Genomic DNA, 19144 nt, shown 5'->3' with positions numbered 1-19144 from the left:
CACCCGATGTCCCTCAATCAACTTTGTAAGCACCGATGGCGCACTCGGGGGAGGGGGATTATAATTACCCACCCTCTCACCCCCACCAAGAAAAAAAGCGATAAGAAAGTCCATGAATTTTAAACAGGAGCATGAGAGTGAAATTAAGAGGGAGCGTGGCGCCGCGCTGTCGTATCTCACGGAGGAGAGTTGAAATCAAATTCACATGCGGCGCCGCCTATTTCCATTCCGGACCATTTCCATTTTTACAACTCTGTGAAAACTTTAACGGCCATCTGTCCAAACCCAGCGAGGTGGGGCCGGTGGGGTTGGGGGGAGGTGTAACGGGGGAAATGGCAACAACGTAGCCGCAGCTAACGCGCTGACCGCGGCAAAGTCGCACAATAAACCAAACGCAGTGGCCGTTTTTTGCGCTATAAAAACGGCAACGCGTTGCCCCTATTTGCCAGACCAAAGTGGAGAAAGCCAATCGGGAAATGGATATGTCTCTCGTTTTCAAAAAAATATATTTTCTCGATTCATTGGGTGCCAAGCTAGTTGAATTTGATGAGTCTTATCAGAAACATTTTCAACTGGCATCCTCACGATATTGAAGATGCTTGCCGCCTTGTTGTTAGCATTAGCATTCCCAGTCCACATGGTGTTCTTATTTGTCTCTCGTTTTTGAAAATGTTATTTTCTCCACACATTCGGTGCCGATTTTGACGAGTCTTATCCGAAACGTTTCCAACAGGCATCCTGACGATATTTAAGATGCTTGCTGCCTTGTTCTTAGCATTAGCATTAGCATTCCCTGTCCACATGGTGTTTTAACTTGTCTCTCGTTTTCGAAAAATGTATTTTCTCGACTCATTGGGTGCCGAGCTAGTTGAATTCGACGAGTCTTATCTGAAACATTTTCAACAGGCATCCTTGCGATATTTAAGATGCTTGCCGCCTTGTTGTTAGCATTAGCATTCCCAGTCCACGTGGTGTTCTTATTTGTCTCTTGTTTTCGAAAAAAAAAAAATTCTCGACTCTTTGGGTGCCAAGCTAGTGGAATTCAACGAGTCTCATCTGAAACATTTTCAACGGGCAGCCTCAAGATATTTAAGACGCTAGCCCCCTTGTTGTTAGCATTAGGATGAGCATTAGCATTCTCAGTCCATTTGTTGTTCTTGACTGTGGTTTTTGAAAATGTTGTTTTCTCGACTCATTGGGTGCCAAACTAGTTGAATTCGACAGGTCGCAATTGTGTTAACACAATTGAGATCGTCCCCGTCCTTCCAAGCGCCCCACAGTGGTCCTTAAAGTCAAAAGTTTTTCCTTCCCCTTCAATTTGAGCGTCAAAAGTCATCGAGAGTTGCTTTAAAGAAAATCGGAGCAAGTTTCCCCACTTGGAGCTTAAACAGAAAACGGGATTGAATTTTTATCAAATGACGTGACAATGTCGCAACGGTTTGATTGCACCACCATTTCATCGAATGGAAAATGGCTGTTAGCGTATAAAAAAACGAAAGTAAGGAGAGCCGAGAAAGAAAAAAAAAGTCATTCTGTGATGTGATATGCCGAGGCAGCGTTCCACCTTCAAGGCTGCGCCAGCTTTTTTTTTTTTTTTTGCCTCCACTTCATTATCTGCGTGATTCTTGCCGCGGCGATTAGACCCGCCGGAAATGGCTCTCTTTCTGTCTCCCCGTGAATGTCTGAAAATAATTTCAAAGGGTGGTGGAGGCTGAGGCAAAGTAGTTACAGACTTGGATTTCAGCCGTAGAAAAAAAAAAGTGTTTTTTTTTTAAGTTAATGGCCGCCTGCTAGCTTCCCTGAGCGTACATTTTTCGGAGAACTTTCCTATCACCGGAAAACCTTTGGACTGCAGCCGAAGTAAAAATATGTTGCAACCTTTGTGCAACTCTTGAAGTGGAAAATCTTTGAAGGAGATTTGCCCCCCCCCCCTTTCATCCCACCCCCGTCCGTATCTAAATAAGTCAACATCATCTTTGCATTCCGCACCATCCATATTGAAGCGGTTCGCTCGTCTTTTGATGTCTGCTTTGAAAATGGCGTCTGCTACACTGCACAAGACACGGAAGCTGGTCACGTGATGAAGTCACATGACCAACGGTGCCACCGATACAGATTTCGATAATGGTGGTACTGTATAGAAACCCCTAAGCAAATATCGATTCACCTTAAACTGCTTTTGTATCGATATAAACATAGCAAAATGGCCAGCGGGAGATGAAAAAGAGCACCGTAGTAACCGGATTATCATAATAACCATGTATCATACTAAACAGAAGTAATTTTGCATAAAAAGAGTAGAAATTTGCCGGGAAATGAAAATAGTATCGTAATAAGCAGTATTATCAATATAACCGACATCAATATAACGAGACTTTACTCTGTACTCTGTACATGGAAGAGATGGAGAAACAGGCCCTCACATCCTTCCCGGGGACAAAACCTAGACACTGGTTTAGATATGTGGACGATACTTTTGTCATAATTAAAAAAAAATAATTCAATCCTTCACAGATCACCTCAACTCGGTAGACATCAACATTAAATTTACTCGTGAGGACATTAAAGAGAACCAACTAGCCTTCTTGGATTGTAAATTAATTATAAAAGAGGACAGAGCGCTAAAAACAGAAGTCTTTAGGAAGGCTACGCACACTGACCAATACTTAGTTTTTGATTCTAACCACCCTTTACAACACAAACTAGGAGTTATCAGAACCCTCCAGCATAGGGCTAAACTAATACCAACAAGCATTGAAGGTAGAGAAAAGGACTCAAAACATATCAGGAGAGCACTCACTAACTGTGGATACCCTCAGTGGTCATTTAACAAATGTCAGAAAGAAAGAATAGGGAATGAAACCAAAAATTCTCAAGATACAAAAAGGAGAGTAAGTAGCAGTACCTTACCTTGCAGGAGTTTCTGAAAAACTACAAAGAGTCCTTTGGCAACACAAAATTTCTACTTATTTCAAACCGATAAACACGTTAAGGCAAAAATTAGTGCATCCAAAAGATAGGCTGCCAAATGAAAAACAAAGTAATGTAGTTTATTCAATACATTGTAAGAATGAAAATTGTAAGGAGCAGTACATTGGGGAGACTCAACAAATTCTCAAAAAAAGACTTTATCAACATCGCAAGGATAATACGAGTGGGCCTCAATCGGCAGTACATTTGCACCTAAAAGCTAGCAACCACTCATTTGACGATAATGAGGTTAAAATCTTCGCGAAAGAACATAGATGGTTTGAAAGGGGAGTAAAAGAAGCGATTCTCATAAAACAACAAAAAATCGTTAGTCAGGAATGTAGCAACAATCAGTGGGGCCACAGGGAGTGGTCCTCTGCTCCCCCCAACCTGAGATTAGGGACCTATCATAGCTGTGTCCGGCGCCGCCATGTCTGGACATTAGGGATATATAAATAGGGCCGATACGACCAGTAAGACTTTAGTTCGCTGACGAAGCCTCTTGGATAGGAGGCGAAATGTCCGACACCTTCAAAAAGTACAGATGACGGCTGAAGAAACCTTCTCATCGATGGATCACTCCTGTACGACTGAGAGCTTACACAGACGTCTATTTATAATTGTATTTTATTTATTGCATTGTATTTGTGATTATATTTTAATTTTTATCGTACCTATGCTTCTCTGTGACTATAAAGTGTCCTTGAGAGCTTTGAAAGGCGCTTAAAATGTCATGTATTATTATTTTTATTGAAGTAAAAAAAACAAAAATTAAATAACATATAATATGGCAATTTCACAAGTTTGATTTGCTTTCGGGGTCCAATAAAAATATGGCACATCAAATTTGGCCTTCATTTTGACACCTGTGGTCTTAATTGTAGACATCTACAATTTTTTTTTTTTGCTCTCTGTTTCCGTTCATTTCTTTTTGTGAGGTTTATAAATGAACATTCAAAATAAAGGGTTGTGTGAAACCCCCTCCGCAGTAAAAATCTGTGACTTTGGCGCACGCGATAGCAGCCGGTTAACGCGACAGCTTTCTGTGGGCCCATTTTGGCAGGCGCTTCCTCAGTGGCATCTGCCCAAGTGCTCTAAACTCACACTTTGGAGGGGGGGCAGAGTGCTAACGACGTGAGCTGGGGGAGGGGAATAAAGTTGATTTGGAGGGTACACCACCGCAAACTGGCACTTTGTGGTTGCGGAAAGTTTCCTTTGGAATGTCACCAAGTGGTGTCGGGTACATGCCAGACCACTAGTTGGCGATATCTGATAGCTGCAGAAGAGCGTTCTAAGATTTTATAATAATAATACATTTCAATTATAAGTGCCTTTCAAAACTCTCAAGGTCACTTTACAGTCACAAGATAAGTTTTTCTGTGGGTAAGCAGCGGCAGCCACACGCACCAGCATTCACTCAACCCGAACGTAAATAGTAAGCTAGCTAGCCAGCTAGTAGATAGCTAATAGATAGCCAACAGATGGCTATCTAGGTGGCTAGCTATCTGGCGAGCTATCTGTTGGCTATCTATTAGCTATTTAATAGCTGGCTGGCTAGCTTTCTATCTGTGTATTTTAGTGACAATCAGTGTATTGGCTAACTAACTAGCTAGTTAGCTATATGGCTATCTAGGTGCCTAGCTAGCAGCGACTATTCTTGTTTTTGTGGAAACAAAAATGGCTTTTTACGTCCCTTTGCTGTACCGAACGACTCAGCGTGCGTATTCACCTCGGCCAAACTCTTGGGGGCCATTTTTCCGCCAGACGTTTGCTTCACCGGCGGCGGCGCCGATTGTGGTGTTGCAGGCTCCATGGCCAATGGGTGGGGCTCGGCCTCGGAAGATGAGCGGCATTTCTCCAGCCGGCGCTCCAGCTCATCCAGCTCGTCGGACGGCTCCGTGTTTACCCGCTGCAGTTTTGCGCAGGCCCTGGTGGTCGCCGCCGACAAGGCGGGCTACCGGCTGGACGCCACCGGCCTCAGCAAGCGCGGATGCTGTGAAAGAGGTCTGTGTGTCGCGAGATCCCCTTCCGGACCTTCGCCGCTCCGGGCCTCGCATTTCCGCGTCCTTTCTGCTTCTCTAACGCACGGATGTCTGCTTTGCGCATGGCCCCGTTTTGGGTGGCGAGTTTTGGGTGGACTTGCTTCTGGCTTCCGACCGCGACGGCTTCAACTTAACGTTGCGGACCCACGTCTTCGGCGCTAATGTCAGCGCTCATGCTAACAGCCTTACGTTTTTTTGTTTTCTGGCACAGACAAAGGCTTGCCTCCCAGGCGGCGGCCCGGCAGCCCCTTCTCCACTGACGGCAGCACGGTGGGAACGCACAGCCTGGGCCACCAGAGGGCCGCCAGGCCAGCGCGCAAACCCCGCAACCAGGGCTCCGTACCCCACCGCAGAGGTGCCGCTGGGGACGGTGGGTGCTCATTGACTCCGATCCGCCTCTTTGAGTTTTTCAAATACAGTAAAGTCTCGTTATATCGATATTCTTGGGAGTCAGAAAAAAATGTTGATATAACCGTACTATCGATATGTCCGATCCTGTGCCGTACTGCATGAAGCGGGGGCAATAAATGGGCGATCTTTGATATGGCATGTAATTTTCTCATTGGGTTCATGGATTGCGTACCTAGCATGCTTTTGTACTGTAGTGAAGTGAAAAATAAACTTATGCATTAAATAAAAACATCATTTATTATTTTTATAACGCACTCTTGCAATCGTGACTCTGCGTATCACTCGACATTGTTGACATTGTACACATGAGAGAAACCACGAACGCCAGCATGTACAAACATATGAAAAACAGTGATTATTGCAAGTGATAAAGATATCTGAATACAACACACTTAAGTACATGTATGGAAAACGAAAACGAAAACTACAACGTTTACATTACTTACGTTGATGAAGTATTCTGCGGCACGTCGAACTATTTTGCGATGGAGTTGCTTGATGCATTGTCCCCCACAGCCATGATTGCCTTGTACGTTGTTCGGATATCACAATTCATTTCCCCATGGTACAAATTGGTGTCAAACAACTGTATACTGTATAAGAAGACTACAGTATTGTGACGTTCTCATCCTCTTTGAACCAGGTCCGAAGTCCAATGCTTCGTATTCCGTCTTTATTATGGTAGAAAATGGCGTCTGCTACACTGCGCAAGACACGGAAGGTGGTCACGTGACAAAGTCAAGTGACCAACGGTGCGACTGATACAGATTTCGATAATGGATTGGATTGGATTGGATTGGATTTGCCTTTATTAGTCTCACAGTGGAGAAATTTAATGGTGGTACTGTATAGAAACGCCGAAGAAAATATCGATCCACCTTTTGTATCGACATGAACATAGCAAAATGGCCGGCGGGAGATGAAAAAGAGCACCGTAGTAACCAGTTTATCATAATAACCATGTATCTAATGTACTATACATGTACTAAAAGGAACTAATTATACATAAAAAGACTAGAAATTTGCCGGGACATGAAAATAGTATCGTAACAGGCAGTATTATCAATATAACCGATATCGATATAACAAGACTTCACTGTATATTTTTTCGGAGTTGAATGGGCGTTAGCTGCAGTTTTTTGGTCCATGGCTACAGTGATACCTCGGCTTACAAACGCTTTAGCTAATGAACTTTTCGCCTTATGAACATTAAATTGGCGACAATATAATCTTGGCATACAAACTATTTTTTGGGAAACACACAGAGCGCCACAATGAGTGATGTGTCGTTCGCGAACGACCCGGTTCTTGGAGCTCCTAACATGGCAGCCGGCTTTTTTTTTTCCTCTATTCCCCGCCCCCAGTCTTCGGTTAAAGCCGCACGTGATTGGTCAAGATCCGTGGTAGAGGAGGGAGGGGACACACGCAGCAGTGAGCGGGGGGAGGGGTTATAGAAACACACACGAAAGGGAGACGACAGAGCTTGAAACAAAAAAAAGTGAAAAAAAAAAACAAAAAACAAAAGTGAAATGGTGAGGAAATGAATAGAAAACAGTGAAATTTGTACTTGTTTCAACTTTATTGATAGTTCAAAGGCAGAGTGTAAACTGCGAGGTTAAAATATCTCATCAATCAGGCTCCACAAATATCGCGCATAAGCCATCTGCACAATTTGAAGACAACATACAAGCAAGGGAACCAGCTATTAATGAAGTTTCTCGTGTATCTGCCTGCATCTGTTGCTGTTGCAATATCATAAATTCTAAGATGTACAACCCAGAGCTCCTTGAGACACGTTATGCAAAAAGCTATCCATTCCATCAAGCCATCAACGACCATCACAAAGGTAAATAAAATTACTTTATTATAAAGTACAGTTTATTTCTTTAATTACCATACCATAGCGCATTTATTATACATAAAATAAGGGATATTGTGTGTCGTATTAAGTAAGTCTTAGTAGAAAATTTCCTAGTAGAAAATTATATTTTATGGGGACCTGGGAACAAATTATTCTCATTTAATGGTTTCCTATGGAAAATTAATGTTTGGAATACACACTTTTCGCCTTACACACACTTTCTGGGAACCAATTAAGTTCGTAAGCCAAGGTATCACTGTACTTGCTTTCAAAAATGTTGCTTACCCACTCGCACAAAAATCTTTTTGGTCCCTTCAAAATGAACTTTTTGACAGATTACCGCCTTTAAGAACTAATTTGGCATTTTTTGTGGTTAAACAGACCTACCGCCCCCTCCCGAGCCACCCCCCGGCCAGGGCCAGGCCCGAGCCCAGACGGGGCGCTGCATCAACAGCATGATCCCGCCTCCGGAGAGGAAGGCTGCATCGCTGGAGCGCCCCCCCATGTCGGCGGACGACAGGCAGTTAGCCACGCTGGAGCATCACCGCCAGGCTCAAGAGCGACTGGGCTCCGAGGACGCCCGCCAAATTCACAAAAACGGTACCCGCGGATAACACGATAGCGCCTCCTGGAAAATTTGAATGAAAAATACAAAAAAGTGGCAGCGGTGTCGTTGATGCACAAAAGTTTGGTTAAATGAGCCAAGCGATTGGCCGTTTTTGGGCCAATTTAACCGACATTTGTATGTAACATGCATTGGATTTTATTATTATCTCGCAGCGGAGAATTTGACATTTCACAGAAGCAAAGTTATGGAAGGAAGAGGAAAGCAAAGGAAGAAGTAGAAAAACAAAATTCAGGAGCTGCTAAAAAGGCAGCCACTCTCTCGGCGCCATCTTGAAGTCAAAACAACAAAAAAGCTAAATAACAAATAATCTGACACAACACAAAAGACAGTGACAGTCATTCAATTGTCAGCTTTTTCTGCACACTCTGTGTTATATGAAGCAATTCTAGATGAGAGAGGAGAGGATCAAAGCCTCCTTTTCACCAGTGGATCTGGGACGTCATGGTGAAATGTGCACGTTTTCTACAGGCTAAATGTTAAAAACAAACACAAAGCTGTAGCGTCCATTGACGAAAAGAGATTGTCTCCCATCTCCTGTCCCACGTAAATAATAACAATGATCAAACATTGGATTTTTAAGCGCTTTTCAAAACTCTCAAGGTCACTTTACAGATAAGTTTTTTCTGTGGGTGAGCAGCGGCAGCCACACTCGCCAGTGTTCACTCAACCCGGAATAACTCAAATAGATAGAAAGCTAAATGGCTGGCTGACTGGTTATCTAGCTAGCTAACTATTAGCTATATAGCTAAGTAGCTATCTATTGGCTAGCTATTAGCTAGATAGTTAGCTAGCTAGATAACCAGTTAGCCAGCCATATAGATAATGGATAGCAAATCGATAGCTAGCTGGGAAGCCAGCTAGGTAGCCAGCTAGATAGCCAGCCAGATAGCTAGATAGCCAGCTAGATAACTAATAGACAGCAAACATGTAGCCAGCCAGATAGCTAATAGACAGCAAATAGCATATAGATGGCTAGCTGGGTAGCCAGAGAGATAGCCAGCTACATAACCAGCCAGATAGCTAGATAGCCAGTTAGATAGCTAGTAGACAGCAAACAGATAGATAGCTAGGTAGCCAGCTAGGTAGCAAGCTAGCTAGCTAATAGCTAGCTAGAAAGCCAGCTAGCCAGCCAGATGGCTAATAAACATCAAATAGATAGCAAATTGAAAGTTAACGAGGAAGCCAGCTAGGTAGCAGCAATTTCATGCGGCGACTGTTCCACACATGCATTGAACTCGTTTCTTCTAAAATAATATAACATTTGACTCTCATATTGAATTAAAATGAAATAATGAATGAATCTATGAGTCATCCTTGGGCCCTATCTCACGGGGTCTCAAGCTAATTCCACAAGATCAAATATGAATTTCTCCATTTAGGCTACGATTAGCGATGGCTTGACCAAAAAAAAAAAAAAAACGAAACAATAAATCCATTCTCCATTTATGAGGCGTTTTTGTCAGTATTTTCGACTTGATTTGACAGAGGCTGCTCATATCGCTCTGTTGCTAGCTCCTCCGGTGTGAAAGTTAGCGATCATGCTCCAGCGTGGTCAACAGATGGCACTGTCTGACACTTGCTTTGGCAGTTTCGGATCCAGCCTCCCATCTGCGTCATTTTTTTCAGAGGAAGGCTGCGCGCCGTACCACCGACCGTCCTTCCTGTCAGCCGGCGGCCACAGCTCATCGGGCACGGCCTCCTCCAAGGGCTCGGCGGGACCCCGCAAACCGGACGGCCCCCGCCAGCCGCAGCAGTGGACGGCCATGGAGCACGCCGACTTCCTGGGCACCAACGGACAAGGTCACTACTCAGGGGAGTTATGTAAGTACAAAACTTGTGCTCGGCGTCTTGCAAATGGATTTTTGTGGGATTCAGGGGAGTCATATTTGAAGCTTCAGGCTTTTGAGGGATTGATTGGCCTCACCCCCCCATCCCCCTCATAAACATGGACCAAGGTTTAATTTTCATAAATTTAACGTTCGTAAACCAAAAAGTTCGTAAGGCAAGGTGTTAGTAAACGGAGGCCCCACTGTATAGGAGAGTGCTGGTGTCCAAGTCAAGGCCCGAGGGCCAGATCTGGCCCGCCACATCATTTTGTTCGGCCCGCGAAAGAAAATGAAACATTTGAAATTCCTTGCTCATCTATTGAGCAAGCTAGCTAGCAAACAAGCTAGCGATAGAGCTAACGAGCCAGCGAGAAAAATGGTTAGGTAGTGCTTTCGATTCAGCTAGCGCTTTCGATCCAGCTAGCTGGCTAATCCCTTACATCACAGGCGTCAAAGTCGAGGCCTGGGGGCCAAATCCAATCCACCACATCCTTTTATTCGGGCCGTGTGAGCAAATCAAACCTGTTAAATTCCATGTTCATCTATCAAGCTAGCTAGCAAGCAGGCTAGGGACAGAGCAAGCTAGCTAGCTCTCTTTCAATTCAGCCAGTCCCTTACATCACCTGTGTCAAAATCAAGGCCAGGGGGCCAAATTTGGCCTGTCATATCATTTTATTCGGCCCTGGAAAGCAAATCAAACTTGTGAAATTCAATCATGTGACCTAAAGTGGACACCAACATTTCAAGTTGTCCCATCAAAACCACAATAACATTCACTTTTTTTTACTAAGAATTTGAAAATGTATTGATTCATTAATTTATGGTGCGCTCGGTATTTAATATGTGGAGAGGATGAAGCATTTTAATGGCTTCCCCAAATTCATCATGACCCCCCGAGAGGAAACCGTATCCCCAGTGTGGCCCGCCCTAATAATAATAATACATTTAATTTCAAGCGCCTTTCAAGACACCCAAGGACACTTAAAAATCAATAAAACAAAGCACATAACAATAAAACCATAAGTAAAATGATAAATAAGAAAATAGCAGATTAATCTAGACATTGAAAGCAATTTTAAACAGATGGGTTTTGAGGTGGGACTTGAAAATAGGGAGGGAGTCAATATTACGGATGTTGTGTGGAAGTGAATTCCAGAGTTTGGGAGCTGAGCGGCTGAAAGCTCTGCATCCCATCGTGGTGAGATGGGCAGAGGGCACATAGAGGTGAAGGGAGGATGATGATCTGAGGGACCGAGAGGTAACGGAGATTTGAAGCAGGTCAGAAAGATAGGGAGGGGCAAGGTTATGGATGGCTTTGAATGTAAACAGAAGTATTTTGAATTCGATTCAATGTTTAACAGGGAGCCAGCCAGTGGAGTTGCTGGAGGACAGGGGTGATGTGGTGAAAGGAGGGGGTTCTAGTGATGATCCGGGCTGAAGAATTTTGGACAAGTTGCAGTTTATGGAGAAATTTCTGATTGACATCGAAGAGAAGTGAGTTACAATAATCGATGCGGGAGGTGACGAGACTGTGGATAAGGATAACAGTGAAGTGAGGGGTGAGCGAGGGACGGAGACGGTTAATATTACGGAGGTGGAAATAAGCAGACCGAGTTATGTTATTTATATGGGAGTGAAAAGATAGTGAGCTATCGAGAATGACACCCAGGCTCTTGACCTGAGGGGAGGGGCGGACACGGTTGAACTGTCAATGGTGAGAGAGAAACTGTTAGTTTTGTGGAGGGTGGATTTGGTACCGACAAGGAGAAGTTAAGTTTTTTCACTGTTAAGCTTGAGAAAGTTATGGGAAAGCCAGGATTTAATTTCTGAGAGGCAAAGTGAGAGGGATGAAGGTGGAAGAAAGGCGTCGTGTTTGCTGGAGAGGTAGAGTTGGGTGTCATCCGCGAAGCAGTGAAAGTGAATGCCAAACTTACGGAAAATATTGCCAAGAGGAAGTAGGTAGATAATAAAGAGAAGTGGCCCCAGCACCGACCCTTGAGGCACACCAGAGGACACAGGAGAGGACCGTGAGGTGAACGAGTTGATTTGGATAAATTGTGAGTGATCAGAGAGATAGGAATGAAACCAGCGAAGTGGAGTGTGCGTGATGCCTAGGGTGGAAAGTCTGTCGAGCAGGATAGGGTGGGAAATGGTGTCAAAAGCTGAGGTCAGGTCAAGAAGGATGAGGATGGAGAGTGAATCGGCATCGGCTGCCATGAAAAGATCATTTGTGATTTTTATGAGCCGATTCAGTACTGTGGCGGGGGCGGAAACCAGACTGGAATTGTTCGTAGAGGTTATTGTGAGTGAGGTGCGAGTGAAGCTGGGACGCAACTGTCTTTTCAAGGATTTTGGCGATGAATGGATGTAAGTTATTAAAATCGTTTGGATCTGAGCCAGTTTTTTTCAGGATTGGAGTAACAGCTGCAGTTTTGAGTGGGATAGGAACAATTCCAGTTGTTATTGAGGAGTGAATAATGGTTGAAATAAATGAGAGAAGAGAGGGTAGGCAGGACTTGATAAGGATAGTAGGGAGGGGGTCGAGTTGACAGGAGGAATTCTTGGATTTGGTGATAATGTCTGAGATTATAGAGGGATGGGGGAGTTCAAAAGCGGGAAGGAGTAGAAAGACTGGGAGGGGCGGGGGGACAGAGGACCTGAGGTGCTGATGGATTTTGTTGATCTTTTCGCAAAAAAAATATAAGCAGAGTGTTGCATATATCAGAGGAATAAAAATGTGAGGGGAGAGAGATAAGAGGTTGTATGATTTTGTGATAGAGGGAAAAGAGGACCCGTGAGTTTCTAGGATTAGAGTCAATGAGTCCAGAGTAATATTGCGATTTTGCGCGTGAGATTGAGTCCTTGTAATGGGTGAGGTGAGTAGTGTACATGTCCTTGTGAGTAGTGAGCCCCGTCTTCCTGTAAAGTCTTTCCAGTTGGCGAGTTTTTGTCTTGATGGGCGGTGAACTAGGGGGCGGACCGGGTAAATTGGACAGTCCGGGACTTTACAGGAGCAAGGGCGTTGAGGGTGTTCGTGAGGCCCGCGTTGTACCGGGAAACAAGTTCATCAGGGGATGAGTTGTAGCCCGGAGTCAGGATGGCAATCATCTCAGCGAGGGTGGCAACTTTGATGTCCTTGATGTGGCGATATGTGATGATGCGGGGTGGTTTGAGGAGGGAGAGGGTGATGGAAACTTTGAATGAAACCAGGAAATGGTCTGTTATAGGAAGTTCATTTGCTGTGCAATTCTTTGGGATAAGGCCAGACATGCAAATGAGGTCCAGGGTGTGGCCTTTCATGTGGGTGGGACCAAAGCTGTCAAGTGAGGAGGTGAAGTCTTGAGTGAGGGGAAGAGTGGAATTGTCCATGTGGATGTTGAAGTCCCCGACAATAATTACATTTGGTGACAGGGTGGAGAGGTGTCTGAGGACATCAGATAATTATTTTAGAAAGTCACAATGTGGTTTTGGTGCATGGTATACAGTGGCTATGATAGTGGGAGAGGGTCCAGAAATTTTACATGCAAGGCATTCGAATGATAGGGTTTCCTGGAGTGAAACTTGGATGATTTTCCAGTTCTTGCGGTAAATTATCGCGAGACCACCTCCGCGGCCTGAGAGGCGGGGCTTAGAAATGCAAACAAAGCGTGGCGGAGTCGCGTCGTTGAGCTCAGAGCAGTCTCCCGCCATTTGCCAGGTCTCATTTATACAGAAAAAGTCAAGCTTACGGTCAACTTATGATGTCCTGGATAAGACACGCCCTTCCCGTAAGCGAGCGGACGTTGAGGAGGTCGAAGTTGACGCTGGTGGCGTCCCCACTACGAGCCGCATTAGCCGACCTAGCCAAAGAAGTTTGGATTAATTAAAATGACTTTGACACCCTTGTTGTCGACAGACGATCTGGTCATTTTTCAAAATAAAACTTTTCAGATTCCAAAATGACTAAAACGGAAATCATGAAAGTGTCCTTTTGACTCTTGTACCCTCTCCTCTCACAGAGTGCTTCACCTGGTTGAGAGCTTCATAAAAAAGCAAAAGTAATGGGTCGGGCCCCATGCCAGCCCCGACTTGCCATGGGCAGCGCCGATGATGTCTCTGCGGAAGGACTTCCTGTTCGTAGATCACAGGTGTACATGTTCCACGTATGATGTATACACACAGACATATTGGACATCTCACTATGGTTTTGCTCGTTGACGAACATTTGGACTGTTTTTTTTTTTTTTTTTTTATGTGTGTGTGTGTGTGTGTGTGTGTGTGTGTGTGTGTGTGTGTGTGGGTGTGTGTGTGTGTGGAACAAAAGCACACAATTTCTGGTGAGCACCCTTTTGTAACCTCAAGTTTCCTTGTAAATATTTTCTCTTAACTTGCTGTTGCTATGCAAGCCTCCAAAAGTTGATTTTTTTATGATTATTATTATTTTATTATTGTACTATATGTGAATGGTGTGGCTGATGTGCCATAAAATTGTTGTTGTTATTTTTTAAACACTCTGTTCATAGTCGCTATTAATTATTGTAATATAATGACGATAGTTAATTATTATTATGATTTTTTTTTTGCACTGCAACTTTTGGTGATAAGCACAAGAAAAAAAGAAAAAGACGGTAGCTCCTGCTGACATGAAGACGACGATGATGTGAAGAGGAGTTTTCCGGACTGTAAAGAGAAAAGGAAGAGAATTATATCGTGCAAAATGTACAGAGATGTCTGGTTTTAAAAGGAAAAAAAATGGGTGAGGCAGCCGAGGAAGCTTCAAAAGGAAACTGTCACTTTAAGGAAATTATTCTTTTTTTTTTTTTTTTTTTTTTTTTTTTAAGGCAACGATATGACCACACTGAGGTGACGTTTCGGCACTTGCGCCAATGTGGAGCCTCGAATTGTTTACGTCGATTTCATCTTTGGAATGAAGAACATCTGTGATGGCTCTCCGCGGTACAGGAGTGGTCCATCGAGGAAAAGGTTTCTTCCGCCGTCATCTGTACTTCTCTGAAGGGGTTGGACGTTTCGCTCAAAATCCGAAGAGCTTCATCAGTGCTGGTAACCTTGGCCCTATATCCTGAATGGATAGTGATGGATAGAGGTGGAAAATATCGAATAAACGACATGACTATGTTTTTCATTTTCGTGGCCTGTCTTTTGGATGCACTCTTTTTTGTTTTAAGGTATTTATAGGTTTAAAATTGATGATATAATTTTTCAAAAGAGGAGTAAAAGAAGCAATTTTCCACTAAATGTGGTTTCAGGTTTAATTTAGATAACAACTGCTTATAACAGACTTCTTAAACTGATCCCACGTAGGCTTCGTCATGCTAATGAGGTGAAACCAGAGCCAGGGATAGAACATTCGAGGTATTCAGATTGGCCGATGAGGTGAATCCAGATCCAGGGATAGAACGATAAAGGTAATCAGTGTGGAGAGGTAATCAGATTGGTTAATTAGGGGAAATCAGAGCCAGGGATAGAACAATTGAAGTCATCAAATTAGCTTCAGTAAGTGGTCCACAGCTCCCCCCCCAACCTGAAGGCAGGGACCTATCAGAGCAGGGGTCCGGCATGGCCACCTCTGTCCATTAGGGATGTATTTAGGGCCAGGGTTACCAGCGTAACTTTAGTTCACTGACGATGCTCTTCGGATGAGGAGCGAAACGTCGGACATTTTCAAAGAAGTACAGATGACAGCCGAAGAAACGTTTTCCTCGATGGAATGAATATTTCATTTGTCTTATTTTGGAGGGCCACTTTGCCCTCAGGCCACTTTGAAGTTTTTTGGGAAGTGGCGCATCACATACACACACACGCACACACACACACGCACACACGCACACACACAAACACACAAGCCCGCGCAGTTTTTATCTGTCTTTAAAGTATTGTTTTCCTTTTTAATTTTTTTAACTTCCATCACAACAAAATTCACATGTCAAATTCTAATCATTCGAAATAAAGTCTAATTCACATAATTTTTTGTTGTAATTTTCTATCGATTATTATTTCACGTAAACATCTCAAATTTCTCCTCGAATGATTAAAACTTGCATATTTGTTTGAATGTTTTGAATGCACTTTTATCCATATGACCTCAATCTTGTCAATTATTATTATATATTTTTTATCTTATTGGGGAGAGAGAAAAAAACGTACTTTTACAAAAAACTGTTCCTAGTTGCTCTGTTACCCAAAGAAAAACGAATAAATAGTTTTCCGGATCAGAATTTTAAAAGAAAATTCTGTAATACTTCGATAAAAGCTGAACTCATTCACTGCCATTCCCGAATTGATTCGTGAATTAAAAATAAGACGTTGAGCGCATTCTCGAATTTGTTCGTGTCACGTCCGCTCGAGGAGTGGCGACAGGACTCGAGGGACGACGGAAGGTGGTTAAGGTCGGATCCAAAACACACGGTGTAGACAGTGATTCCAAAAAAGAGTCTTTACTGGGACACATATGGCAAGAACAGAAAATAAGGCGAGGTAGAGGGCAACGACAAAAACAGACCTGCGTGCGGATGGGTGACGGGGAACTTCCTGGAATACACCGACAACAACTGAACGGTAAGGGTGGCTTTTATAGCCAGAAGGCACAATTAAGGAAATGGGGGACAGGTGCGTGAGTCCGGAGAGCCAGGAAGGGCGGGGCCCGCTCCGAGGAGCGGCGGAGGAAGAGACAGGAGGGGAGGGGCACGCTCCTGGCGTCGACGAGGATGTGACAGTTCGTTTTTTTTTATTTTTTTTTCCATGCTTGGGTGCCGATCAAGCGCTGGTCAGGCCTCTGGCAATGTATTTTCCCTTCCACGAGGGGGCAGCATTCCCTTTTTCCATGTTAGCTTTGTTCCAGCTTCAGCTTTTGTTAAAGTGCTATCTAAACCAATATGTATGCATGGTATTGTATTTTGTAGAGTCGCCCCCATTTCAAGCTAAGTTAACTCCACACCCATATAAATTAGGAATTAACTAGTGTTCCGGTGAAAGAAGAGAGTGTAAGGTTTCTAACGCTGCATTGAATGTTTATGTAGTCCTAAAAGTCAATATTCCATGGGTTCTGGAATTTGAGTGACAATGACAAAAACCCTGGCACTTGATCGGACACATTTTGGCACATCGGCTGGCAGTGAATGAGTTAAAAATACCCGATAGGAAGCAAGTTGCAATTTTCGTACAATAAAAATGAAGCAAAATATTGCGAGGCTAAACTTTCTTCAAGGCTAAACAGTCTTCCTTTCAGAAGCTTCCCATTGCGCAGACACACACACACACACACACACACACACACACACAAACACACACAGTATCCGATGATGTCATGCTTGTTTGTTTCTTTTCCTTGGACCAATCGTGTGCTGCTCGACATTTTCACTTTTTCATGCTTTTGATATTTTTATGGACTTTTTTGTCATTTTTTTATTTGAATGCTGTTGAAGGTTGTGCAAGATTGTCATGACGCGGCTTGGAAATGAGGTGCATGAGAATATCTCAGGTTCTTTTACATTCTGCTGGTTGTTGATGTACATACGTGTATATTTATATCATATATCCATCATGCCATCCCTCACATTCCGACAAAAAAAGATAAAATTGCAATTTCTAACGTCCAATAATCAATCGTGTTGCCCCTTGTTTTGCGTTGTCCCCCACAATACCGCCTCCTTTTCGTATTTATTTGAGAGTAACAAAAGAAATCGGACGTCTTGTGGAATACGGCGAAGGAATTTGTGCTGTGTGACGAGTGTCGACTTCATTTCTGTTTGTCTTGCTAAAGTTGAATGCGTGTGAAGTCGCGCGGGACTGATTTTTCTTTCCATCATCATCGGTCGTTTGTAACCTCTCTGTGTTTACTGCCTTTTTCTTAATTAAAATGAATAAATACATTAAAAAAAGGAAAGATGATGAAAAAAAAGTGGTCAGGTTTTTGTCCTCTTCACAAGGTGCTACTTCATTAGAACCTTGAAAGAATAATGATGTCGTCCATGGGGTGGGTCATGCTAGTTAAGGGTCATGCTAGTTAGTTGTTTTTTTTTTTTGGGGGCGGGGGGACTTTCACTGTTTGGAGCAAATCAAGGAAGCCAATCCGATTGGCCGCTGCCCATTTATATTGATTGTTATTTTAACAAACCCCCCCTCACACACACACACACACACACATATACACACACAGACACACAAAGACTAATGAGCTGGACAAATGGCAGCAGAAAGGTTAATACAATATTAAAATGTCAGAAGATTAATGACATTGTTCTTTCCTGGACCCGAAGGTGACGAATGTTTTGCCCTTTCCATTGTGTGCCTTCTTCTCCCTATTTGATGCTCTTTTTTGATTTTTAGTTCCTCGTTTTTGTTTTTTCACCCTCTGCAGATGCTCCTGTATTTTGTTTTTCTACTTTCATTACTTTCATAACTTTGCTGCTGTTAAATGTAAATTTCTCCACTGCGAGACTAATAAAGGCCAATCCAATCCAAACGTGATCGTTGGCGCCTTACTATACATGGTTGTTTTTTTTTGGGGGGGGGCAACAAATGCCTTATTATACATGAGCATTTTTCTTCGGCTAAAAATGCCTTACCTGTACATGGTCGTTTTTCTTTTGGGTCAAAAACGCCTGACCATGTATGGTTGTTTTTTTCGGTTAAAACCCCTTACTATACATGCGTCTGTGTAAGCTCTCAGTCGTACAGGAGTGGTCCATCGATGAAAAGGTTTCTTCAGCCGTCATCTGTACTTCTTTGAAGGTGTCGGACGTTTCGCTTCTTATCCAAGAAATTTAGTTAAGCACTATATATATATATATATATATATATATATATATCCCTACTGTTCCGACATGGCGGTGCCGGACTCTGCTATTGTAGGTCCCTGGGGGGAGCAGAGGACTACTCTCTGCAGCTGCGCCATTGATAGTTCCTCTCGTTCTGACTAACGACTGGCCTGATTGCCCCATTTCGACTAGTATCACCTCATCAGTATTACTAATCCTATGTTGCCTAAGCAGGCTATTGTATGAACGATCCAAATTGAACATCACCCCACCAAACCGGTTTAATGAAGGATTTAGTTGTTTTATGTCTGTGTAAGCTCTCAGTCGTACAGAAGTGGTCCATCGATGAGAAGGTTTCTTCTTAGTTGTTTTATGAAAATCGCTTCTTTTACTCCCCTTTCAAACCATCTATGTTCTTTCGGGAAGATTTTAACCTCATTGTCGTCAAATGAGTGGTTGCTAGCTTTTAGGTGCATATGTACTGCCGATTGAGGCCCACTAGTATTATCCCTGCGATGTTGATAAAGTCTTTTTTTTTCAGAATTTGTTTAGTCTCCCCAATGTACTGCTCTTTACAATTTTCATTCTTACAATGCATTGAATAAACTACATTACTTTGTTTTTCAATTGGTAGCCTATCTTTTGGATGC

The 19144-nt window shown here is 43.2% G+C and overlaps 1 protein-coding gene across 1 annotated transcript in view; it reads left to right on the top strand.

Annotated features, from left to right (window-relative positions):
* Window positions 1-17763, top strand: part of robo2 (roundabout, axon guidance receptor, homolog 2 (Drosophila)) — a 367855-nt gene extending 350092 nt beyond the window's left edge. Inside the window, exons 27-31 of the mRNA XM_089012942.1 lie at window positions 4777-4974; window positions 5224-5382; window positions 7666-7884; window positions 9539-9733; window positions 13737-17763. Of these exons, the coding sequence (XP_088869068.1) occupies window positions 4777-4974; window positions 5224-5382; window positions 7666-7884; window positions 9539-9733; window positions 13737-13738 (773 nt within the window). The 3' untranslated portion in view covers window positions 13739-17763. The remainder of the gene's footprint in view (window positions 1-4776; window positions 4975-5223; window positions 5383-7665; window positions 7885-9538; window positions 9734-13736) is intronic.
* Window positions 17764-19144: the final 1381 nt, after the last annotated feature.

Source organism: Hippocampus bargibanti, linkage group LG14, assembly GCF_051943395.1.
Source record: "Hippocampus bargibanti isolate YZ-2025 linkage group LG14, ASM5194339v1, whole genome shotgun sequence".
Taxonomy (NCBI): Eukaryota; Metazoa; Chordata; class Actinopteri; order Syngnathiformes; family Syngnathidae; genus Hippocampus; species Hippocampus bargibanti.
The sequence above is the reverse complement of the archived record's forward strand: the minus strand, read 5'-3'. Positions and strand labels throughout refer to the sequence as shown.